Source organism: Haliotis cracherodii, unplaced genomic scaffold (assembly GCF_022045235.1).
Source record: "Haliotis cracherodii isolate W230 unplaced genomic scaffold, xgHalCrac1.p SCAF_10, whole genome shotgun sequence".
Classification (NCBI taxonomy): Eukaryota; Metazoa; Mollusca; class Gastropoda; order Lepetellida; family Haliotidae; genus Haliotis; species Haliotis cracherodii.
This window is the reverse complement of record NW_027266265.1, coordinates 19,761,262-19,788,168: the sequence shown is the minus strand read 5'-3', so window position 1 is coordinate 19,788,168 and position 26,907 is coordinate 19,761,262. Positions and strand designations below refer to the sequence as shown.

The 26,907-nt window shown below is 42.3% G+C and overlaps 2 protein-coding genes across 2 annotated transcripts; one reads left to right on the top strand and one right to left on the bottom strand.

Moving 5' to 3' along the window:
• The first annotated feature begins 136 nt into the window (after positions 1–136).
• Positions 137–13,357, top strand: LOC139454178 (dynactin subunit 1-like). Its single transcript, XM_071235735.1, has 6 exons — positions 137–225; positions 1,113–1,293; positions 1,501–1,581; positions 5,632–5,821; positions 9,018–9,183; positions 10,810–13,357. The coding sequence occupies exons 1-6, from the start codon at positions 205–207 to the stop codon at positions 11,023–11,025; spliced, it is 855 nt and encodes a 284-aa protein (XP_071091836.1). The 5' UTR covers positions 137–204; the 3' UTR covers positions 11,026–13,357.
• Positions 13,358–15,827: 2,470 nt separating this feature from the next.
• LOC139447810 (AFG2-interacting ribosome maturation factor-like) lies at positions 15,828–26,835 on the bottom strand. Its single transcript, XM_071229299.1, has 5 exons — positions 26,701–26,835; positions 22,464–22,743; positions 19,807–19,986; positions 18,071–18,186; positions 15,828–16,088 (listed from the first exon to the last, which is right to left on the bottom strand). The coding sequence occupies exons 2-5, from the start codon at positions 22,724–22,726 to the stop codon at positions 16,045–16,047; spliced, it is 603 nt and encodes a 200-aa protein (XP_071085400.1). The 5' UTR covers positions 22,727–22,743; positions 26,701–26,835; the 3' UTR covers positions 15,828–16,044.
• Positions 26,836–26,907: the final 72 nt, after the last annotated feature.

Genomic DNA, 26,907 nt, shown 5'->3' with positions numbered 1-26,907 from the left:
ACATTTAATGAATCTTACTGAATCCGTCAAAAATGTTAACTAGAAATATATGTTTGGGATGCTTTAAGCGGTGTATTTATCAGGGAACCGGAAGTGCAACAGGTGCTTGCTTGACAACAAGACGCCGTTGCAACACGGAAGGACTTCGTGGTATGAATGACCTCAAATGACAGGAGATCAGAGACGTGAATATTTTCTATCAGCATGAAAAGCCAGGACACAGAGGTACCTTGATGAAATCGTTTTAAAATTATTGTGTCATTTTACTATTACCACTGAGCCCAGTGTTAATCATTAAATATAGATCTAGAGATCTGGTGATGATTTGGCCACAGAGACAAACATTATAATGGGTAAACATTATAATTGCTAGGTCTAGAATATAAACTTTAGTTTATCAAATTAATTAATGCAATGCATATATATCCTCAGGACAGCCGGGGTTAGGGCCTACAACAAATCCAAATGTATATTTTTTTTAATTAGGATCGTATCGGAAAGTACCTTAATAAATCCCATGAAACAGGCCAAAATACTAGTTTCTAGTATGCAGTCACTGTGGTCATACCCTTAGAATCGGAACAATGTATTTGGTACTTGGGGAAAGTTTTCGTGCACACTTCATGATAGTTAATAATCACTGAAAATTGAGATTTTTTTCATAACTTCAAATGTCTTTGAAGTCATTATTTGGTGTTTGTGTTTTATTTTAGTGATAATGTCAAATGCACATTTCCAAGAGCATTCAATATATCTATAATACACACACATGGTATGGTTTCAAAAAGGGGTCACATGACCAGCCCCTCATGCATTATCATCAGACATTATGTTTGAACCCAGTTTGGAAGTGCAGAGGATATATATAAACATGAAAGCAGCATGTAAAAGATTCCCTTTTCATCAAGTCCTTTGTAAGGTTTATTTGAGCACCAGGAATTTACACTGATTGCTTGACATAAAATAACTAAAATCAACAAAATAATTTCTAAAACAATGTACAATTATGTTTTGCAGTAAAAACATTATGCTTCTGCAATGCTCAATGAAAGAAAAAGTTGCTTTTAGTACTATTTGGTGAAGATATGTCAATTATGTAATTTCTGTTTCAGATGGAACAGGATCCCTTCCTGTGTAAATGTGGACCTTGCAAGAAGTTCTGGCAGGACTCCTTCCATGGCGTGTCCTCATCCTTGACCTTTGCCCCCCAGTGTCGGGTGGCAGGGTCATCATTTGCTTGTCATGGTCTCCTTCGTTATGGTGACCGTGTCATAGTGAAGGGGAAGCATACAGGTACCAAATCAAACATGATATTTCTGAGTAGAGCATATTGCATCTGTTTTCTTGACAGTCATGTATTATAGAGGATGTTGGTCAGAGATTTGTAACCTTCCAAATGCTTCCAAAATCGTAACAAATTTATATAGAGAACTTTTTCACAACCTTTCCCCAAAGTATGTAAGAGAGTTGCATTCTGACCCTGCTATGTTTTGTTTCCAGGTGCAGTGCGCTATGTGGGGTATGTGGATGACCGCCTCATAGCTCCACGTTTGTATGTCGGCGTCAAGCTGGATGACAATGGTAAGATACATCTTTGTTGGACAGTAGTTACAAGCAAGATAAGAGTTGGCAGTATGTTTATTATCAGTTCTTCTTTTGGGACAAGTCTTTTGAACATAGCAACTTTGCAGATTTTAGTACTTTAGGTCATGCTTAATCTCAAAAATTAAAAAAATGGAAATAGTGTAAAACAGACAATATAAAATCATTACCAAAACAAAAAAACTTGACACTGGGGTTAAAAGTGGTTCTGTGGGCTTTGTGACGCTGCGCAATTTAAACAATTGTGCCTTAGCCCAGCTTGCCTACTTTCACCTCAGAATTTTTTAATCGCATTACACGCTCATCCGTTTGATTACCGTGTTCACAACTTAATAAATGGATCGGTATTGGGTGGAAGGGGGGTGATGAGGTGATAGGTGGATGATGGGTGAAGTGTGGATGATGTGTGGATAGGTGATGCGTGGATGGGTGATGTGTGGATGGGTGACGTGTAGGTGATGTGTGGATGGGTGATGTGTGGATAGGTGATGTGTGGGTGATGTGTGGATGGGTGATGTGTGGATGGGTGATGTGTAGTTGGGTGACGTGTGGGTGATGTGTGGATGGGTGATGTGTGGATGGGTGACGTGTAGGTGATGTGTGGATGGGTGATGTGTGGATAGGTGATATGTGGGTGATGTGTGGATGGGTGATGTGTGGATGGGTGATGTGTGGTTGGGTGATGTGTGGGTGATGTGTGGATGGGTGATGTGTGGATAGGTGATGTGTGGGTGATGTGTGGGTGATGTGTGGATGGGTGATGTGTGGATAGGTGATGCGTGGATGGGTGATATGTGGTTGGGTGACGTGTAGGTGATGTGTGGATGGGTGATGTGTGGATAGGTGATGTGTGGATGGGTGATGTGTGGATAGGTGACGTGTAGGTGATGTGTGGATAGGTGATGCGTGGATGGGTGATGTGTGGATGGGTGATATGTGGTTGGGTGACGTGTAGGTGATGTGTGGATGGGTGATATGTGGATGGGTGACGTTCGGGTGACGTGTGGGTGATGTGTGGTTGGGTGACGTGTGGGTGATGTGTGGATGGGTGACGTGTGGATGGGTGATGTGTGGATGGGTGATGTGTGGATGGGTGATGTGTGGATGGGTGATGTGTGGGTGATGTGTGGATGGGTGATGTGTGATGTGTGGGTGATGTGTGGATGGGTGATTTGTGATGTGTGGATAGGTGATGTGTGGATGGGTGATGTGTGGGTGATGTGTGGATGGGTGATGTGTGGGTGATGTGTGGATTGGTGATGTGTGGATGGGTGATGTGTGGATGGGTGATGTGTGGATGATGTGTGGATAGGTGATGTGTGGATGATGTGTGGATGGGTGATGTGTGGATGGGTGATGGGTGATGTGTGATGTGTGGGTGATGTGTGGATGGGTGATGGGTGATGTGTGGGTGATGTGTGGATGGGTGATGTGTGGATGGGAGATGGGTGATGTGTGGATGGGAGATGTGTGGATGGGTGATGTGTGGGTGATGTGTGGATGGGTGATGTGTGGATGGGTGATGTGTGGGTGATGTGTAGATGGGTGATGTGTGGGTGATGGGTGATGTGTGGATGGGTGATGTGTGGATGATGTGTGGATGGGTGATGTGTGGATGATGTGTGGATAGGTGATGTGTGGATGATGTGTGGATGGGTGATGGGTGATGTGTGGATGGGTGATGTGTGGATGGGTGATGTGTGGATGATGTGTGGGTGATGTGTGGATGGGTGATGTGTGGATGGGTGATGTGTGGGTGATGTGTGGATGGGTGATGTGTGGATGGGGTGATGTGTGGATGGGTGATGTGTGGATGATGTGTGGGTGATGTGTGGATGGGTGATGTGTGGATGATGTGTGGGTGATGGGTGGATGGGTGATGGGTGGATGGGTGATGTGTGGGTGATGTGTGGGTGATGTGTGGATGGGTGATGGGTGATGTGTGGGTGATGTGTGGATGGGTGATGTGTGGGTGATGTGTGGATGGGTGATGTGTGGGTGATGTGTGGATGGGTGATGTGTGGATGATGTGTGGGTGATGTGTGGATGGGTGATGTGTGGATGATGTGTGGATGGGTGATGTGTGGATGGGTGATGTGTGGGTGATGTGTGGATGGGTGATGTGTGGGTGATGTGTGGATGGGTGATGTGTGGATGGGTGATGTGTGGATGATGTGTGGGTGATGTGTGGATGGGTGATGTGTGGGTGATGTGTGGATGGGTGATGTGTGGGTGATGTGTGGATGGGTGATGTGTGGATGGCTGATGTGTGGATGGGAAATGTGTGGAAGGGTGATGGGTGATGTGTGGATGGGTGATGGGTGATGTGTGGATGGGTGATGTGTGGGTGATGTGTGGATGGGTGATGTGTGGATGGGAGATGTGTGATGTGTGGGTGATGTGTGGATGGGTGATGTGTGGGTGATGTGTGGATGGGTGATGTGTGGATGGATGATGTGTGGATGGGTGATGTGTGGATGATGTGTGGATGGGTGATGTGTGGATAGGTGAGGTGTGGATAGGTGATGTGTAGATGATGTGTGGATGGGTGATGTGTGGATGATGTGTGGATAGGTGATGTGTGGATGGGTGATGTGTGGATGATGTGTGGATGGGTGATGTGTGGATGATGTGTGGATGGGTGATGTGTGGGTGATGTGTGGGTGATGTGTGGATGGGTGATGTGTGGGTGATGTGTGGATGGGTGATGTGTGGATGGGTGATGTGTGGATGATGTGTGGATAGGTGATGTGTGGATGGATGATGTGTGGATGGGTGATGTGTGGATGATGTGTGGATAGGTGATGTGTGGATGGGTGATGTGTGGATGATGTGTGGATAGGTGATGTGTGGATGATGTGTGGATGGGTGATGTGTGGATGGGTGATGTGTGGATGATGTGTGGATGGGTGATGTGTGGATGATGTGTGGATAGGTGATGTGTGGATGATGTGTGGATGGGTGATGTGTGGATGGGTGATGTGTGGATGGATGATGTGTGGATGATGTGTGGATAGGTGATGTGTGGATGGGTGATGTGTGGATGATGTGTGGATAGGTGATGTGTGGATGGGTGATGTGTGGATGATGTGTGGATAGGTGATGTGTGGATGATGTGTGGATGGGTGATGTGTGGATGGGTGATGTGTGGATGATGTGTGGATGGGTGATGTGTGGATGGGTGATGTGTGGATGGGTGATGTGTGGATGATGTGTGGATGGGTGATGTGTGGATGGGTTATGTGTGGATGGGTGATGTGTGGGTGATGTGTGGATGGGTGATGTGGGTGATGGGTGATGTGTGGATGATGTGTGGATGGGTGATGTGTGGATGGATGATGTGTGGGTGATGTGTGGATGGGTGATGTGTGGGTGATGTGTGGATGATGTGTGGATGGGTGATGTGTGGATAGGTGATGTGTGGGTGATGTGTGGATGGGTGATGTGTGGATGGGTGATGTGTGGATGATGTGTGGATGGGTGATGTGTGGATAGGTGATGTGTGGGTGATGTGTGGATAGGTGATGTGTGGATGGGTGATGTGTGGATGTGTGATGTGTGGGTGATGTGTGGATGTGTGATGTGTGGATGGGTGATGTGTGGATAGGTGATGTGGGAATGATGTGTGGATTGTGATGTGGATGATGTGTGATATGTGGATGTGTGGATGGGTGATGTGTGGATGGGTTATGGGTGATGTGTGGGTGATGTGTGGATGCGTGATGGGTGATGTGTGGATGGGTGATGTGGGAATGATGTGTGGATTGTGATGTGGATGATGTGTGATATGTGGATGTGTAGATGGGTGACGTGGGAATGATGTGTGGATTGGTGATGTGGATGATGTGGATGATGTGTGGATGGATGATGTGCGGGTGACGTGTGGATGGGTACCTTTGGGATGGATGACGATGGGTTTGGAGTGGATGATGTGTGGAAGATGTGTGGATGGGTGACATATGGACCTGGTTTACACACACACACTGCAGGTTGTTGGTTCTAACTATGGTGTAAAACTTGTGATTCCAGTCAACTCTATTCACAATGGTATGTACAAGGGCAAGAGATACTTCACCTGTCCACTGGGTCATGGTGCAATGGTCAAGCTGTCAGATATCCGGCCCCTCCCCCTCGCCTCCCCTCGCCCCCTGGTCAAGGGCAACACCATGTTCCCCAGCTTCAAGGAGGTGTGCCAGAGAAGGAAGGAAAGAGAAGAAAGGTGAGGAAAAAACAAAACATGGCTTATGAAGTAGGAGTACTGTCTTCTCTTCAGTGCTGAATCTGTAACTATATTGCAAGTCCTAATGATGCTAATTTTGGACCATTAGTTTATCATTTTCAACAACTGGATGCAATGTGTCATATGTGAAGGATAAAGCACTCCTCCTTGGTTGTGGTTGAGGTAGTAAGACCGAGGCAAGAGAGTATCGGCAATGTAAGACCAAGAACGAAGCTCCAAGGTCTAATACTGCTGATACCCTATTGCCAAGGTCTTACTTCCGAGACCATAACCCAGGAGGAGTGCTTTATCTCACTTATAATTAAACCATCTAAATGCAAGAAATAACAGAAAAAAATAAATAAAACATCTATATATCTTGTAGTGAAACAATACAGTGTGTCGCGGTATAAAAAGAATGCAATCAAAGCGTGTTAGAGAAAAAAGCATGTGCAGTATAGACAAAACTAAGTCATGACATCTAAAATTAAATAACATCTCATCACCTGTCCAGGTGGCTCAGTGGGAAATCAGTGGGTATCAAAACTTAACACGATATGCAAGATTACAGGTTCAATTCACATCATCCATAATGAAAAAGTTTCATTTCTTGTCCTCGATTCAGATCATTGGACGTTTGAAACACTGGGTCAGAATTCCATCTGCGAGTGGAACTCATCAGGTCTTACTGGCAAAAAGTAAAACCTCGCTCCATGCCTTAGGCGACATTTTTTGTATTTCTTGGTTTACGGATGTGCCACTCTTTCAAAGTCCAAATGTTAGAAAAAAAATAATATGAAAATGACTCCTTTTTTTATTAACGCTGATCTTTTTGTCAAAAAGTTCAAACAAAAAAAGGTTTCATTTCCTCGTTGAGCGTAAAACAAAGGGAAGTCACTCTGATATTTCTCGCTGGGATCCTTCTCTTATATCTCTTGTACCATCAAAGCTTGTCAACGCAAAGCGCAGTGGTGACAAGTTGAACTTGTTCAACACTGTTGGTCGGTACACCAGCTAAGAAGCCACGAGTCGCCTGACACCGCAGGGTAGACAGGCCAAGTCAGGTCAAAATAGTTTATAATTCTATTAACCTACTTGTCATTTCATTCATTTATTAAATCTATCACATTTCACAATGTCTGAAATACATATTCCATTTGATTTTATCATTTTTTATCAATAGATTAAAAAATTATTCACTATTTCCCGCAATGTTATTGAAAATATAATTCTTGGACACACTTCGACAATGGGTCCTCATCAAACATGTCAAACAGCAAAATATAGACGTTCAAGCAAATCTTTAAATATATTATACAAAGTAATAAAATCAACACAAATATATCTAATAGTTGCCAAACTGAGTTATTATTTCCATCTTTTCATGCGATTGTGTGTAATGTAATGTAAGTCAAATGACATCACGGCTTTCGCCGCCTTGATTTCTCGGCTCAGACAAAATGTCTTTAATGCCAAAATATATGCATAAGAAATCTTTGTCACAGCTCGTAACCTAGCACTATGCATCCATAAAGTTCCATATTTTTAATATAGATCGCGATTTCATGCTTAAAACGTTCAGAATATCATGATTTAACCCTAACCTTTCGCCAAAGTCTGAAAACTATCATACATGAGGAGAGTACTGTTGCTGTAATTTGATTGGCGGCCGTAGGTCACATGCTTTAATTTGACCAATCACGAACCTTGTAGCAGATTATGTCAGTGAAACAATATGGTTTTTTTAATGTATACTGACATGGCAGCCAAAAGTCAGCCTGATGAACTTCAATTGTTGTAGGGGGCACGGGTGGCCCAGTCGTCGCGATTCGCTGTGCAGAGTTGCGTCCCTTGGGCTCGCCAGAAACTTATGATTGTGGGTTCGAATCCCGTTTGTGTGCATCATCATTTTTGCATTAAATAATCCCTCTGTAGTAGCAGTATAGGTATATAAATCTGGCTCCAGTGGAAGTGGTCCAGAATCCCCATTACGTATACTACTCAGCCTTCGACATATTGTGTTATTCATATGAAGCTTCGAAACGGAGGTATTTCCTCATGTTAGTGAGCGGACAGCCACTATCATTGGGAAATTGGTGATGACAGATTTCCTTTGTAATTCTTTTTAAAATAATATTCTGACTATGTAAACAATTGAAAATAAAGAAGAAATAGGTAGATTCAAAGTGGATTTTATTAAATCTTATATTTGCCGAAAATTGTTACATTTTCGCTTCATTGGTCCTTAATCTACGAATGTTATGAATGTTTTAGCTTACATTATTTTTATTTAAAACAAGCCTATTAAGTTGTTAATGAATTACTTAAATAATGTAATACACATAACTTTCAAATTTCTAAACAATTAATTAGACCTTTCAAATAGTGTATAGCCAAACATGTAGTAGCAAAGATGTTTTACAAGCAGATAATTTCCTGGATAAATGTTGGCTTCATCTATCACACAAGAGTCTGGGAACTTCGTGTCACAGCAGTAATCTTCTGGTTGGCTGGTGTTGAGAGAGTTAAACGTCGCCCATGCTGCCAAAATAGCAGCATCTTTCATGCATTTCAACCCATGACATGGATATTGTTATATTGTTATTTGTGCACAAGTTGAGTGCCAGGGATATGATGAAATGTTCTTGAAAAATTGACTTGTTTTAATTTTGTTACTCCACAACATTTTTTTATACCTACCTAACTTTTTAGGACAAAATTCAAGTAAAATTGACCTACCTCACTTTTGAAATGAGTTTGAAATCTGTAAACCAAGAAATAGAAAACAACAACTCATACCTGGGATGAGGTCTTACTAGCCAAAAGTAAAACCTCCCAAGAGGTTATTACGAGATAGAAAGATACCTACAATACAATAGGCAAACGTGGCAGTAAAGCTGTGCAGTTTGTCCAACATGGAGGTTCCAGTTCTTACTTTTTTGAGAGGCATCATGAAGTTGGAGTACAAAGTATGGATAAGATATATGGATTAACAATTTCTCTATTTCAATTAGTAGCTTCTGTTCAGGCATAACAGAGCTTTGAGATCACTTCATATTTTTCTGAAATAGATATGCATTAAATTTATTCACCGAAACACTAAAACAAAAGTATTTTTCTAAGGCAGAAATGTGTATTCTATTTGCAATATAAACTTCACGTTGACTTGTCTTGTCACTTTGTGTTTATTCAACAGGCTTGCAAATCTGTATTCAGAAGCTCAACCATCCAAGTCTTACTCAGGACGGGCTGCACCGAAACCACCTTCCATCACACCACGCCTTACAAAAACTTCTAACCTTCGCATGTCCTCCGCACCACCCATCTTCTCAACTGGAGACCCACATGATGTTGCTCTCAAGGTAACATACCTTCACTCAAGAATGTTCATTACACAAAATGAGCATGTGATAATCATCCAGAAAATCTTTGTTATCAATACCTACGTCTATTGTCACAGGTGACAAAAACAAGATAGGTTAAAGGGCAAGTATAGTGAAATAATTTCATTGCAATTTTGTCATGGATGTGGTTAGTTGTAGCAGTATCACTTGGGGTACATGTGGTTTGTCCTGCGTTTGGTTTTAAACCATGAGCCGGAGCTGAGTGGTATGCAACCTAATGCAGGACACCTTAAACCTATTACAACAGATGTCATATTAAAAGGCGTCAGTAAGATAAATCCATTGTAGCAGGATCACTCGGGGGAACCCCAGGTACCCCTCATGGTCAATCTATGACTTATAATGTAGCCTGCTATCTTACGGACACGTTCTAATATGACATTGTGAAAGAAATAAAACAAATTCAAAATTGATATAGAAAACAACTGTCTGATTGAGCTGAGGTTAACTTGAGCTATGTCACATGACTTTCATTGATGGAAAAAATATACAGCTTTTTCTTCATAGCGGATTAGAAGGGATTTATTCTCCCTCTCAGAAATCCATATGCAGCCTGTCTTGCTCAGGGCGTGGTATAAGGGATTGATCGTCCCACTGAGAAATTTATTTTCCTCCAAGGCAGGATAGATATTATTTATCAAGATCACGTGAGCCAATCAGATCTCATTATTCTGACCTGAATATGATAACAATTATGTAGACACATCAAGTCCATTTATAAAAGAAAAAAGTATTTGAATGTCGTAGTGAAATTGCTGAAATCCATAACTGGCAGCTATGCATGTCTTATTTTACACCACATTGTTGATTTTGTATGATTCATTTGCTGAAATGGTAACATGTGAAGCTGGAAATTGTACCAAGTCTACAACTACCAGATCTAGCTTAGCAGTAACTAGCTTTTTATGACTAACATCCTGTTTGGGTACATAAAATACCTGCTTCCCTGGGAGATTACAGATTACATCACAAATGATCTGTCAGGGATTAATCCCGCATAGACAACTGAAGGCATCTTCTCTGTTGTTACTAATTTTTGTTGTTGACACTGTACCCATGTCCTTGTGACAATATTCTGTAATTGTAACAGAAACATTTGGTTAAAAAATTTGCTGAATACATAAAACTGATTCACTGGGCAGTGAATTGTATTATAATGCTAGACAAATTTTGATGTCTCAGGTGAAAGAGACAGAATTCCAGTGGTGCGACACTTAGCTAGGTCTAATCTAACTTACGTAACACTTAAATCAGTGTCGAGCCATGACATCTGATTCTGACACAACTTAACACATCACAGGTCAATCAAATTTGTCAAGAATGAAAAACAAACCCTGCACACACACCCAATGTCATGTTCTTCACTTAGCTTCACAGTCTCTTCCAAAATCATTCCACTTGTTTCTAAACATTTTGGGGGGGTAGATTTTACTGCGTATATAGGGATTGAAAAGGAATTTTACTACTCAGGCCTCAGACTTGTGTCTTAAGTCAAATACTGATATCCTTGCTTTTTCCTCTCAAAACACAGTGTGTTTTAAAGACTAATCTTAACACAGTTGCAAAACACCTGACACCTTTCAGGATGAGAAACGGAAGCTGGAGAGACAGCAGCTTAACCTGCTGGAGGCCACCTTGGTGAGTCCCGAGGAGCAGCAGATGAGACGGTGGCAGCAGCTGTTCGGGGGCAAGAAGGATGGCCACAAGATGGCCTCTACTCTACAGAAGCTTCACCAGGCATATGAGAAGGGCCTACACATTTCCAGAAGAAAATCCTCTACCACCAGCTCAGACTCATAATCCTGTTTTCCTGTACCAGACTTTCAATCTTTAAAATGTTGAATTATGCTGAGTGAAAAAATATGAAATGTATAGCAGAATATTTTCCATACTGCATTCAACAGAAATGTCCCAAAGTACAACACCAATGTGACAGTAGTGTCGCCACAAAGTAAGTAAAGCTCAGATCATGTAAAGGGCACATGCCAGATATATGATTTCCCTTATCATGGTTCCAGCTGCATAGTAAGTGTTGGAAGGCCTGTCATACAGGGTACTAGTATTTGGTTTTCAAAAAGTGCCTTGGTGATTTACAAGAATTCATCTCGCCTAATCATGCTAACTGTCTAGACAGCTGAATGGTGTATGGGATTCTGCTTAAGAAATATCAATCTCATTATAATTAGATCTTAGTTCTCGCAACAGCTGAACCAAGATCTGAGGACATCCCATTACAGGTCAAGTCAGAACGTCGCAAACTTTGACTGACCAATGTAATGACTAACAAGAAGTCAACATTAGCCATCAGAAAGCAGTTTTCTCAAGCTTTACAGTGCTTGTATCAAACTGGCAACTTCCATTCAGGACAACGCTTTGAAAAATATTGAAAACTTTTGAAAATTTGAAAACTGAACAAAACAAATTTTGGAATGTCAAATACTGGTATATAGATGATATTGTATGGCAGTACTTCCCACAGGTGATGGAAAGTCTTTTCCGTTTCAAATCTGTATCCCATTAAAGTCAGAGATACACATACAGCCGTAACTGTCATTCAGAATACCCTGTGTTAATATTTTCGAGGTTGCATGATAAGAAAACACATTCTGATTGTCACTTTCCCGATCTGGTAAGCAACGCTCTGATTGGCCAGATGAAAGGTCGTTCTGATGTGACCCGTAATGGGATGTCCTCAAATGTTTGTTTATAGGTAGCGAAAACTATAAGATTTGATTTTTAATGAAATTGAAGAAATGTGTTGTTTTGATTAATTATGGTTTAAGATCATAGCAATTAATAAGGTCATAGTTATTCATTATTGAGGTTTTGTTTGTTTCCTGGCATAATTGTATTTGTTGTGCCTGTTTACAGTTCAGACATACTGGTACATGTTGAGATGAAGTTCATTTGTGCTGTGTTCTTTTATCTGTCTCTGATATGAATGTATTGCTGCCATTTCATATTTACTTATCACACCTTTTGAAAATAACATAAAACTTTATCACATGTTTGATGCTTTCATCACAAGTCACACTTCATTAATCAAACAGAAACACAGTGTTGCATTTCCGAGAGAATAGTTACTATTTGTACTTCTTTTGCAGTAAAGGTTTTCTAGTTTATGTATTGTCAGTAGCTTTGTAAAGCATGTTCTATCCCTGGTCAAACTGGGGACTGACCAGTTATGTATATATTCCCCACTGTAATGTAACTTCTGTGTTTGTGTACATATACATATATGTTTGCGTTTTAATCACCGAATTTTCAAAAATACTAAATATTTAATCAGGACATGGATGATTCAGTCGTGGTTTGTTTCTGCAGAATCTACGGTCTTCCCAGGATTAGCTCAGGTTTTCTGGTTTGAAATACTTGCTGCCAAGAAACTTTCAATATGTTTAGTTACAAGCATAAAGGTTTAAGTTGAGAATGTTTATGTGTGTGATAATCTTTCGGTACATCCAAATCCAGTTCACAGTAAGTTTATCTCCATTCTACATATAATATGATGCCGCCTTAAACTTTTTTCGTAACAGTTGCTTTTCATCCTGTACTATATCCCAGACATGTTGCTTGATGTGTGTTGAATAATAAATAGATGTGGGCATTTAACAGTACCGCAACCATACAAAGGTACCTCGGTGAGATAGATTCACCAATGTGTCTTCTTCCGGATTCTCTTTTAATAAACAGGTATGCTCAATTATTGAATGTTGAAAGTTGTCTATTACAATGTATGTGTAGTGAGAACACAGTGACTGATTTAGATCTTACAATAGTTTAGGAGACAATGATTGTCACTATTGAATATGGATTGGTCTGTCCATAATGGAAGAATACCTTAAAAGTATTAATGATCTGCGAATGCATGCCTTGTGTGAACTATCCTGGTTTATGCCAGGCAGGTCATGCAGTGTGTTGTCCAGGTTTTATTTATTAATAACAATAAAAATGTTTGATGTTGTCGACTTTAAAATTTGTTTTGCGTTTGTGAGATTACAGTGACTATTGTGACAGTATCGGTTCAGTGTTTCACATTTCTGTCAAACAGGGTTGCTGTTATTCTTCTGGCTGTGATAATACTAATGTAGCTTTTTTTTAAGCTGACTTAAGTTGAATTTAATCTGATACAAAACACCTCCAGTCTGTATTTGTTGGTGACCTTGTGATATATTCCTGTTGTGTTTGTCAGATACTGGTACTAGTGGTAGAATGAAAAATGCAAAACTTGAACATGTTGAAAGACAACTTTTTCACTGCTTATCTGCAGTGTTACAGATCTCCTTCTCATTATCAGCACCTTCATGGAGTTCTGTATGTGCACATGGTGCTTCCTCCCATGTCCATGTTACCAGATACAGGGTGCAGCCTGGGGTACTCCGTGTTGGTGGTGTTACAGGGTGCAGCCTGGGGTACTCCGTGTTGGTGGTGTTACAGGGTGCAGCCTGGGATACTCCGTGTTGGTGGTGTTACAGGGTGCAGCCTGGGGTACTCCGTGTTGGTGGTGTTACAGGGTGCAGCCTGGGATACTCCGTGTTGGTGGTGTTACAGGGTGCAGCCTGGGGTACTCCGTGTTGGTGGTGTTACAGGGTGCAGCCTGGGGTACTCCGTGTTTGTGGTGTTACAGGGTGCAGCCTGGGGTACTCCATGTTGGTGGTGTTACAGGGTGCAGCCTGGGGTACTCCGTGTTGGTGGTGTTACAGGGTGCAGCCTGGGGTACTCTGTGTTGGTGGTGTTACAGGGTGCAGCCTGGGGTACTCCGTGTTGGTGGTGTTACAGGGTGCAGCCTGGGGTACTCCGTGTTGGTGGCGTTACAGGGTGCAGCCTGAGATACTCCGTGTTGGTGGTGTTACAGGGTGCAGCCTGGGGTACTCTGTGTTGGTGGCGTTACAGGGTGCAGCCTGGGGTACTCCGTGTTGGTGGTGTTACGGGGTGCAGCCTGGGGTGCTCCGTGTTGGTGGTGTTACAGGGTGCAGCCTGAGATACTCCGTGTTGGTGGTGTTACAGGGTGCAGCCTGGGGTACTCCGTGTTGGTGGTGTTACAGGGTGCAGCCTGAGATACTCCGTGTTGGTGGTGTTACAGGGTGCAGCCTGGGGTACTCCGTGTTGGTGGTGTTACAGGGTGCAGCCTGAGATACTCCGTGTTGGTGGTGTTACAGGGTGCAGCCTGGGGTACTCCGTGTTGGTGGTGTTACGGGGTGCAGCCTGGGGTGCTCCGTGTTGGTGGTGTTACAGGGTGCAGCCTGAGATACTCCGTGTTGGTGGTGTTACAGGGTGCAGCCTGGGGTACTCCGTGTTGGTGGCGTTACAGGGTGCAGCCCGGGGTACTCCGTGTTGGTGGTGTTACAGGGTGCAGCCTGGGCTACTCAGTGTTGGTGGCGTTACAGGGTGCAGCCTGGGGTACTCCGTGTTGGTGGTGTTACAGGGTGCAGCCCGGGGTACTCCGTGTTGGTGGCGTTACAGGGTGCAGCCTGGGGTACTCCGTGTTGGTGGCGATACAGGGTGCAGCCCGGGGTACTCCATGTTGGTGGTGTTACAGGGTGCAGCCTGAGATACTCCGTGTTGGTGGTGTTACAGGGTGCAGCCTGGGGTACTCCGTGTTGGTGGTGTTACAGGGTGCAGCCTGGGGTACTCCGTGTTGGTGGCGTTACAGGGTGCAGCCTGAGATACTCCGTGTTGGTGGTGTTACAGGGTGCAGCCTGAGATACTCTGTGTTGGTGGCGTTACAGGGTGCAGCCTGGGGTACTCCGTGTTGGTGGTGTTACAGGGTGCAGCCTGGGGTACTCCGTGTTGGTGGTGTTACGGGGTGCAGCCTGGGGTGCTCCGTGTTGGTGGTGTTACAGGGTGCAGCCTGAGATACTCCGTGTTGGTGGTGTTACGGGGTGCAGCCTGGGGTACTCCGTGTTGGTGGCGTTACAGGGTGCAGCCTGGGGTACTCCGTGTTGGTGGTGTTACGGGGTGCAGCCTGGGGTACTCCGTGTTGGTGGCGTTACAGGGTGCAGCCTGGGGTACTCCGTGTTGGTGGCGTTACAGGGTGCAGCCTGGGGTACTCCGTGTTGGTGGCGTTACAGGGTGCAGCCTGGGGTACTCCGTGTTGGTGGCGTTACAGGGTGCAGCCTGGGGTACTCCGTGTTGGTGGTGTTACAGGGTGCAGCCTGGGGTACTCCGTGTTGGTGGCGTTACAGGGTGCAGCCTGGGGTACTCCGTGTTGGTGGTGTTACGGGGTGCAGCCTGGGGTACTCCGTGTTGGTGGCGTTACAGGGTGCAGCCTGGGGTACTCCGTGTTGGTGGTGTTACAGGGTGCAGCCTGGGGTACTCCGTGTTGGTGGCGTTACAGGGTGCAGCCTGGGGTACTCCGTGTTGGTGGTGTTACAGGGTGCAGCCTGGGGTACTCCGTGTTGGTGGTGTTACAGGGTGCAGCCTGGGGTACTCCGTGTTGGTGGTGTTACAGGGTGCAGCCTGGGGTACTCCATGTTGGTGGTGTTACAGGGTGCAGCCTGGGGTACTCCGTGTTGGTGGTGTTACAGGGTGCAGCCCGGGGTACTCCATGTTGGTGGTGTTACAGGGTGCAGCTTGGGGTACTCCGTGTTGGTGGTGTTACAGGGTGCAGCCCGGGGTACTCCGTGTTGGTGGTGTTACAGGGTGCAGCCTGGGGTACTCCATGTTGGTGGTGTTACAGGGTGCAGCCCGGGGTACTCCGTGTTGGTGGTGTTACAGGGTGCAGCCTGGGGTACTCCGTGTTGGTGGCGTTACAGGGTGCAGCCTGGGATACAGACTAGAGTCTAGTGGAGAGAGGACAATGATGCGATCGGCACTGTGTCAAACCCTCTCTTGTACAAAGAATGTCAGATGACAGAGAGAATCTGAAAATAAAAGTGAGTGAGTGAATGTTTTGAATCATAATGATCAATGTATTCCTCATAGTGATGTCATAGCATCTGAGCAATGATCTATCCATCCCTGGTCACACAATACAGACAAAAGTGGGCATTAATTGTAATGAAACCTACCATATTACAATGATATCACTTTCAAGGATTACTCGTCATTTCTTTATAAAATCCCCAACACATTTTGTTTGAAGAGTCATGTGGGTGTCCATGTGTAATCTTCTGCCTAACAACTTTTTCAGAATGTGAAAATAAAGATGGCAAACCAACATTGTGGAAAGGCAAAGGTACTGCCATATCACAACACTGTTGAAATGGCAACATAACATTTGTTACAGTGGTTCAGACCATCAAAATAAACAACCTACAATCACCAACAATAGTAACACCAAGTTCATAGCTGTGAATTTTCACAGAACATGTTACACATTAGACCCTTGATATAATAGGCCCCCAGATGGACTAGACCCCCGTCTGGACCCCCCAACCATACCTTTACACCACCGACCCCTACAAGGACTCCCTCCAAGGCCACCCTGAACATGAACCCCCTACCATACCTTTACACCACCGACCCCTACAAGGACTCCCTCCAAGGCCAACCTGAACATGAACCCTCTACCATACCTTTACACCATCGACCCCTACAAGGACTCTCTACAAGGCCACCTTGAACATGAACCCCCTTCCATACCTTTACACCACCGACCCCTACATGGACTCCCTCCAAGGCCACCCTGAACATGAACCCCCTACCATACCTTTACACCATCGACCCCTACAAGGACTCTCTACATGGCCACCCTGAACATGAACCCCCTACCATACCTTTACACCATCGACCCCTACAAGGACTCTCTACAAGGCCACCCTGAACATGAACCCCCTACCATACCTTTACACCATCGACCCCTACAAGTACAAGGACTCTCTACAAGGCCACCCTGAACATGAACCCCCTACCATACCTTTACACCACCGACCCCTACAAGGACTCCCAATCAGTACTTCTTCCTGAACCTAGATCTCACTTTCTGCCAACTTTGTAGTTGACAGGTTTGCTAATGTTAACAAAAACATCCGTATTCTAGATTGCTATTACACTTATTCTGTCATGGAATAAGCATAGGAGAGCTTATTTTCTTAATCAGTACACCATACCATGTAAATTCACTGGAGTATTGCTTTGCAATAGTCTTGATTACTGGCTTCATAGACTAACACACCCAGGACATGATGAACAATGGTGTACCTTGTCATAGCTACCTTGAAAACCTGACCTGAGTCATGTCTTAGAGTATTACCCATAGGGTAAGAAATGTAATATTGGGTTAGAGTTCATTAAAAATGTATGTGCACTAGTGCAAATATTATTTTACACACAACAGCATATTGTTTACACTATATGGACAGCACTGTTGACATCTTTTAAAATCTTATTGTGAAATAGGTGACGTCACACTAGAAAAGATGTCATGTCATAGCTGAAGATTATTGACGTCATTCAACAATTGTTGTTTCTAAGAAGACGGTCATGATCAGTGCCTTTTTTTCTAATGGGGAGCTCATAAAGTGTAAGAAATAATAGGTAATAAAGAAATCATTACACTCGCATTGTGTGGCATTCTGATTTTAAGAAACTTGAAGAATTTAGGAATTCATGTATTACTCGCGCTCTCCCTCTGGATTACAAGAATTCTGACTCTTGTTTCGTAAAATCAGTATGACACACATGCTCGTATAATAATTTCTATATATCTAGCCAATCAAAAAGTCTAATCTTGTAATGTTAAGCATGAATATTGTGTTATAGGATTTATAACTGATGCAAAACATTGCTGCTCATTAATAATTACCTGCCCAAAGAAAATCTTCAAAGTAGAAAGTGTTTTTAACTATTTGTGGCTCATTTGTCCTAAACAATATGCTGTTACACGTTAATGCATACATCTTACCTTTCAGGTTTTGTAAAATATCCTTATCCCCTGAAGACCATGAGTGTGTCAAAGTTTCACAGTTTATGGTCTTCTCTTCTGATAACTGTTCTATCCAATGCATCTTTAGATTATATCTTTTCGATAAGGAAATCAAATGCCAGACAGTTATATAGTTTATATCTACACATTGAAATTGTTTGTAAGTCAGTGAGCAAATGTTGTTTAACGCTACAGTCAGGAATATTCTAGCTGGATCTGGGAAGCTTGTACTTCATGAATTCTCAAACAAGTGGTTGATAGCATGAGTAACTATCCATACAGAGGAGCACGATTTCACACGATCTGCCAAACAAAGTCACAGGTCTTGACTACCTAATCCTGAATTTGTCTGCTGTCACAACAGGCATGACATGCTAGTCTAGTCTAACCAGGGCTCGATTTAACTGCTGGCCCCTTGGTCCATTGCCAGTTAAAACTACAAGAGGCTTGCTGAAACATAAAGTAGAATGGCCCATCTGGCTTGTCAAAATTTTACCCCTTCTCCGTGAATGATTAATTTTTTTAACTGGACACTGCTCGATGAGAAAATATTTAGGAGGAATGAGGTCTTGTGAATGGTTAACTCAAAGAAAGATATACAGTCAAGTCCCGTTAATCCAACATATTTGGTTGCATATGATTATGTCGGATTAACAAGTATGTCAGATAAACGAAATTAAGTAGTATAAACATTTGTGATCGAAAATCGGACAACTAAACGATAGATAACAATACAAACATATTCATATTGTTATGTTACATTGTTAGCGGGATATGTTTTCTAATCATGCAAACTCTGAAGCTCAACACAAAACAACTGTTATGGGTTGTATGACTGATTCAAGATACTTTAAAAAGCATAGTCTGGAATGGAAGTCGCAAGTTTGAAACTGGTACTGCAGCGCTTAAGAAAGCTGCTTCCTAAATTGGCTAACGTTGACTTCCTGTTTGTCATTTCATTGGTTGGTCATAGTTCGCGAAAGGTTGTTCTGACGTTACCTGTAATGGGATGTCCTCGGCGATAGTGAGAACTTGTATCTGATTTTAATGAGAATGAGGTAATCTAAGCATGATTAATCCTGTTTTCTTTATTTAAAGCATTAATTGTTTATTGTTAAGCAAGTTTATCTCTGCAGCTGTTGTAATATGCAGCTACTACCATGGGCTGTGTACTCGCGGAGTACCATGGAGTACGCTGATCACTGTGTTGGATTAATGAGACTGATTAATGAGTGATTTCGTTAATTCGTTGCAAATTAGGTGCGTCGGATGGGGAAACGTGTCAGATTGACGGGTCTTAATAGCACTGATTTAATCAGTTCCCATCATTAGTGTCAGATAAAGCCGATTGTCAGTTTAACAAGTGTTGGATTAACGAGACTTGACTGTATGTCGATCATCTCGGTAGAATGACAACCAGCCGCCATTTTGTAATGTTGTGAACAACAACATCTTTAGTTGCTGATAAATCACCATGAAATGAGGCAAATGGAAGCCAGGATTTAACTTCAGAGTGCCAAAAGAAGCGTTAAAGGGGTGAGGCGCCCTGCTAGGTTGCCACGTGACCTCAGGTTTGGCCACTTCACCGCCTCCACCATTTCGTTGTAGGCCAGTTAGTTGGGAGAAGGGCCAGTAACAAGCCATGCATACAAATTTGTTGTTAACTTTACTCCTGCCAACCCGGATCACATATTTCACAGGCAAACAAAGGATACAAGTCAAAGAGCAAACAATCAGAATCCACCAGTACTTCCAACATGGTAGACATCGACGGCCATATTGCTGTTGACTCTGTCATCTTATACACATCAAGTTCATTTGAATGTCTCTTGTACAATTTCACACACTGTTCTTGATGTTTGGAGAACTTATCTTGTGCTACTTTCACAGCACTTCTGAAAGAAAATCAAAAACAGGTTGTAAGTCGTGAATTTTCATATCAATGGTAAGGCTCCAAAGTTGACAAAAATTGGATCAGAGACTCACTTTTCCACAGTACCGGTAAAAGAAATTTCAGCAGCCCTTAATCATGTTAATGATAAACCCATATATATTTGCTTTGTCCCTTTAATCTCATCTTCCTTCACACCCATGATGTCCAGGACATTTGTTTTCAGAATACCATAACTCTTATTCATATACATGCAAATCCATTTATACTAATAACAAGAGGCCCATAGGGCCTGTATCGCTCACCTTGATATTTATGCAAACATGACAAAATATACATTTACATTGTACATGTATATAATACTGCAAATATTTTGTAATTTTGACTCTGTCAGCATTTAAAATAGGTGGATGGCAAATCTGACATCTTGAATGTGTACTTCTCTAGATACAAATGTAGCATAAAGATGTGAACCGTTTCCATGTTATGATCCAGGGTCTAAGTTTCCAGAGGCAAGGCTGGATCCCTGGGTGAATCCTATAGGCGATAAATGTTTTATTCTCTTCATAATAAACAAATGTATACAATGTATCTGTTTATAATACAGTGGGGATAATATCGGTTTCCATGTTATGGTCAAGGTTCTAACTCCTTTAGGAGTGCCTGACAGATGAACAGAAGGGCCGGTCCTGGTAGCATATGTGCATTCATCTCATTATACTCAGCAATAGAAAATATGGTTATACGGTGGGGATCTTAACTGTGTCCAAGTTATAAACACTTTTTGGCCCCGCCCCTCAGCCCCTTGGGGGGGTCAGCCCCTCCATTTGTACAATTGTGAATTCCCACCACCTGAGAATACTTCCAACCAAATACGGTTGATATCTATCTCTTAATTTTAGAGAAGAAGTCACTTAAAGCAATATAGACATATTACCCCTATTTGGCCCTGCCCCTCAGCCCCTTGGGGGATCAGCCCTTCCATTTGTACAATTTTGAATCCCCACCACCTAGGGATGCTTCCAACCAAATACGGTTGATATCTATCTCTTAATTTCACAGAAGAAGTCACTTAAAGCAATACAGACAAATGTGGTTGATGTCCATCACTTGGTTCCAGAGAAGAAGTCGTTTAAAGCAATATTGCGAAATTACCTTTTTAGCCCTGCCCCTCAGCCCCTTGGGGGATCAGCCCTTCCATTTGTACAGTTTTGAATCGTCACCACCAGAGAATGCTTCCAACCAAATACGGTTGATATCTATCTCTTAATTTCAGAGAAGTCACTTTAAGCAATATAGACAAATTACCCCTATTTGGCCCCGCACCTCAGCCCCTTGGGGGTCAGCCCCACCATTTGTACAATTTTGAATCCCCACCACCTATGGATGCTTCCAACCAAATATGGTTGATATCTCTGTCTTAGCTCCAGAGAAGAAGTCGTTTAAAGCAATATAGTCAAATTAACCCTATTTGGCCCCGCCCCTTGGGGCATCAGCCACACCATTTGTACACTTTTGAATCCCACGCACCTATGGGATGCTTCCAGTCAAATTTTGTTAATTTCCAATAAGTGGTTCAGAAGAAGAAGTTGTTGACGTATGGACGCCACGGTATGGCATAAGCTCGCCTTGATCCTTCGGACCCGGTGAGCTAATAATACTGATAATCAACACGTCATTACCGGTTTAATCAAATCAGAAAGAATTGAACTGTGTACTGGCAGATCTATTGGGGACGCAGCTAGGAGGTGCACACACACCTTTATTTCTTGCTTGTTAACTGTCACCTGCCAAGTCAAGGGAGTTAACTGACTAAGATTAGTCTAAGGCATAGTCCAATCAAAATTGCATAACGAAATCAACATTCTGTTCATAAACATCATGGCAACTGACATGCAGATTTCAGTTGATTGCAGAATTTGCAGACCATGTGTACTGTCAACTGGGCGTCAACAGATATCTTCCAAATCTTTTCATGTTTTGATTTGATGCACTTTAAGGGGAAAAGCCTGTCTTATTACAACACATCTTGATTAAAGATCAGATCTTCTCGACTGGGCGCCGCCATTTTGTTTGAAACAAACAAATGCAAGTGATATGAGAGGTGGAATCTGATTGGTCAATTGGTGGGACATAGAAGGGACAAAACTTGCAATAACCATTGGTACTAATGGGCGGATACAGCTTTTTTTAAAAGGGGGGGTGCACAATTAAGATCTATTTATTGTCTTTGGTGGTAATTTATACAGAAATAAAGATTTTTTTCGAAATAAAAAGGGGAGGTGCGCACCCTGCTCTGTATCTGCCCATGGGTAGTACTATGATCGAGCCCAGAAATTCCAGCCTGGAAACTGGGCTTGTATAGCCAGTCAACTCCCCTGCTTCCGAAAGATGTGTTTCTTGGGTAATATGTGCCCCACCACCGATTTTACAAAATCCGCCTCCAAAAGTAATCACATAAAAACCTGAATGGAAACTTACAGCTTGTCACGTAGATCAGCAACCTTCCTATCCAACTCTGACAGAATCTTGTACAGCAATCTCTCCTGGACATCAGGTAATATCTTCCCAACTGGGAGAGTTACAACAGCCAAGCCTTTACAGTCAAAGTACTGCTCACACAGGTTGGTTGTTGCAGCAACAGTACAAGCACAGTCTGCCAGTGTCTTCTCCCAGAGACCAACAACTGTTTCAAGGACTTGGAAAGTTTTCTGAAGCTGTTTTTGTAGGCTTATTTCACTCATTCCTATTGTTTGTTGACCTGAAAAAAAAAGGATTGTTAGTCTTATTTACTCTTACTCTTGTCACTGCATACATAGCAACAATATGCCCCATTCTGGGGTGAGTGAGTGAGTAGTGTTTTACGCCACTTTTAGCAATATTCCAGCAATATCACGACAGGGACACCAGAAATGGGCTTCACACATTGTACCCATATGGGGAATGAACCCGGGTCTTCGGCGTGATGAATAAACCCCCAATCCTGGAAAGAACATGTCTGGAGTAATGCTTGCTAAGCGAGGACACCATAAAAATGGGTGAGTGAGTATTGTTTTAAACCTCTTTTAGCCTCCAGCAATATCACGGGTTGGGGGGCTTCGCACATTTTACCCATGTGGGGAATTGAACCTGGGTCTTTGGGGTGATGAGTGAATGCTTTAACCACTAGGCCACTCCGCCATAAATATGGCTTGCTATAGGAACATTCATTACATTTGATCAAGTCAACTGACAACATCTGTGGAAACCAGCTGTGGACATGATGTTTTCAACAATAGAAACTATGATAAGAAACTGGAAGAAGGGAATATGTATACCCCCGATTGTTGTTTTTTATGAAATTCTTTTCATTTTTTATATGTATTTTAAAAGACTAACCTCCCCCAATTAACCAAAGAACAACAGAATTCTATGTCCCTCCAACTGAGCGTATATCAAAACGCAAATTTCCAGTTTCAGCGGTCCAAACATTCTTTCATGTAGAATTTACTGATTAGCTGAAAGTTTGAATTCCATGACATAACGTGCAAACTTCAATCAGCAAACACTGATCAACAGGGCAGTGATCAGCTGGTGATAGACACACATTATTCCTGCCACAGGTGTTGGGGGATGCAGCTTTACTTATCCATAACTACAGACTACACTGATCTTTGGTGTCCTGGGTAGCTTTATTGATTGCTATTTATTTAATTGGTCAGTTGATGCAGCTCAATTTGACAGAGTAACCACCCTGAAAGCATTGCTTGCTGCAACCCACTCAAACATAGTGTGTTTAGTTTTAATACCAATAGAAATATTTATGTTGTATATAGAAAATAAGCGACAGATCAGAAAGTCCTGATTATCTATATGAATATATCCCCACAATACATGTCATCGAGCCTCACCTTTTTTCAGCCCCTATTAACAGACGTGTCCATGCCCTTAATGACAAAATCAAGGTGAAAGACAGCAGAGTGTTTGCCAATTGCTGCTGAAGTTGTTACAAATTAAGCTTCATGAGGTAAGATATTGAATAAGTCATGAAAATACCTCAAAACTTACTTTTTCACTAATGCACAATTTAATCAAACTTGATCTGATGAAAAGTTTGCATCAGAACAATCGGCCTGGCCTACTTTTAGAATACAGTACCACAAACTTTTCAGACAGGCCACAATACCCTATGACGTAATTTGTAGTATTTTGTTGCCAGTCACACCGGTGAAACAATGCCCTGTGACGTCAGGTGTCATCGAGTGTGCATAAGCTCCTCTTCGTGATCTATTATCTCCACACGCTATGTCGTTGAATAAGCCCAGTGATGTTGAGAGTTTTGAATATTTGTTTACTAAAAATAGCCTGAAGGCCGCACATTTCATAGCAAGTGCTAGTTTATGAAAGCACTTTTATTTTCAATATATGTTTTAATTCGTGTTTTTTTCATAATTTAAGTGGCTAAAATGATTATAAATGGGAACTAATATACATATATTATTCTTGGGATTAATTAATTTTCATTATTATGCACAGGAATGCAGTTTACTACGGATATAATATTGGCACTAAACACAAGCAAATGTCGCCGGTGTTGGAGTAGGTTATCCTAAACTCTATCCTTAACCCTTGGATCCCCTTTACAATCAATCACCCCTTTACGATCATTAGGGTTAGGTACCCGTTTAGTGGCTATTAGATTACCCGAATTCTATCCTTATCCACTGGATCCCCTTTACGATATATATCAACCCTAGCTATACAATCAATGGGTTAGGCACTAGTTTAGTGGCTAGTATAGATTCTATAGTGGCTCCTAATATTCTTCACTCAAAAACGTTGAGGTGAAATGGTTTTAGTGTCGAATATTATGGCCACTGGAATCTAGGGCTGGGACAATACACCAACTGTGCAATCCAATATGTATCAGGATTTCTTGTTCACGATCCGATACGTATCATGATACTTGTCTGTGATCGATATTTGTATCGGGAAGTTAAATATTGCGATCCACCGATGCATCGGTGTATCATCCCATCACTACTGGAAACTGTCCTGGAACATACACACAAGCCACTTTCATCCACTACACTATTCAGTACTGATTCAAAAGCGAAATCATCCCGCAACTCACTCTTGTGTCGTAATCAGCCATACTTATCCCTCCATAGTACCAAACAATTATCCTTACAGTGTTCCCTACCACACTTTACTGTCACAAAAATCACCCGACAAATTTTTAAATATCATGTCATTCATGCATACCCAGCGACTTCAACACCTGGAGCCATTTTCAGTTCACCATTTCAGCTCATTCTTCACCGCTCGGTATCTTGTAGATTACGGAATGGGAAGAGTGTGCCAAATGGCATCGGGATCATTGGTAAGTGCTCGTAGACGAAAGTCACGAGGCCCGATGCCTACCTGTAACTCTTGTAAGTGTTCTTCACCTATTCTACCCTTTTTGTTCAGTTCCGTTATGACGCAGACATGACTAGGTTAATCTGCACTTAGTTTCACAGTGTGGACGTAGCTCAGTCAGTTAGCTTTAGGGCTAACAATCCGAAGGTCGGGGGGTTCGCGTCCAACGGATTCTCACAAAAACTGGTTGCTTGTCTTAGTGACATGTGACCTACAGCAGAGATCATTCTCACGTGAAGTTGTGGTACTGTATTCAAAGGTGCTGTGAACAATCGTATGCACCGATGATGTTTCGGCTGCTGTTTGTAAACTTTCTGTCTGTTATGTCATGTAACTGATCATGTTGTGCATCTATTTTGAGGGGCTCGAAATCATGTGACGGTAACAATCATGATGGTGCCTGATTGACTTATCTCGCTCAGTAAGGCATTATCACTATAAAAACAAGAGTTTGCCATAACGTGGCTATATCCCCCGCCCCTGTTGCAGAATTTATGACATAATTAAATCTAATCAAACCCTAACCTTTTTTAACCAAGGTGGAACTTGTCATGGAAATTGTAAAAAAAAGATGAGTTTGGAACCTAAGTCCATCTTGCTGCCATGGAAACGTAAAAAAATAAAACTTTCTAAAATTTCTAAATAGCAAAAGGCACCAGTTCAGCATGTACCTGACAGACCTGCAAAGTTTGATGAAAACATATTGAACGGTGTATGAGTTATGATCCAGAAACGAAACGTGACGGATGGAGCCCGTTTCAACTTTGTTAGGCCTCTTGAATACAGTTTCAGCTTAAATTGGGTGAAGGTACTTAAAACTTCAAAGCGTGTTTTCACAATTAGTTAACTGCGCCTTCCAATCAGTCGGTGAGTAAATTGGAGTAGGGGGCTAATTTCTTATTTGTTTTATTTCACGATCATTTGTTTGTAAGAGATGATGTGAGTATAATTTCTATTATTTTTCTTCAAAGCATGTTATTTTTTCACAATAAGTTGAGTTGCGTATTAGCTAAGTTGGATTATAGTTGGAGTAGAGGCTAATTTCTCATGTAAATTTGTTTTAACATCTCACAAATATTGGCGTTTGCAAGTTACAATGTAAGTTTAATATCATTTATTTGACCAAGGTAAAAAAAAAATAAGGTGCCGTTTTCGCTCGAATCGAGGTGCCGTTTTCGCTTTAGTCGAGGTGCCGTTATCGCATTAGTCGAGGTGCCGTTATCGCATTAGTCGAGGTGCCGTTTTCGCCAATCGGTGCCGTTTTCGCTATAACCCCGAATCAAGCTTTTCATTATTTCAATTTCTAACTTATACCTACTGAGGGGACAAATAAACCTATTTCGTTGTTGGCAATTGTAACTTCATCCTTTCACTATTGTTTTGATATTAGCTTTCGGCCATGGCTTCAAAATAATCATGTTACTGTGTCGTTTGGCTCCGCAATCGTATCTTCTAAACCAGACAAGGTGTCACTCAGCACGCGGTAATTGTTTGCCACAAATGGGCAGAAAGTCGTAAATAAAGA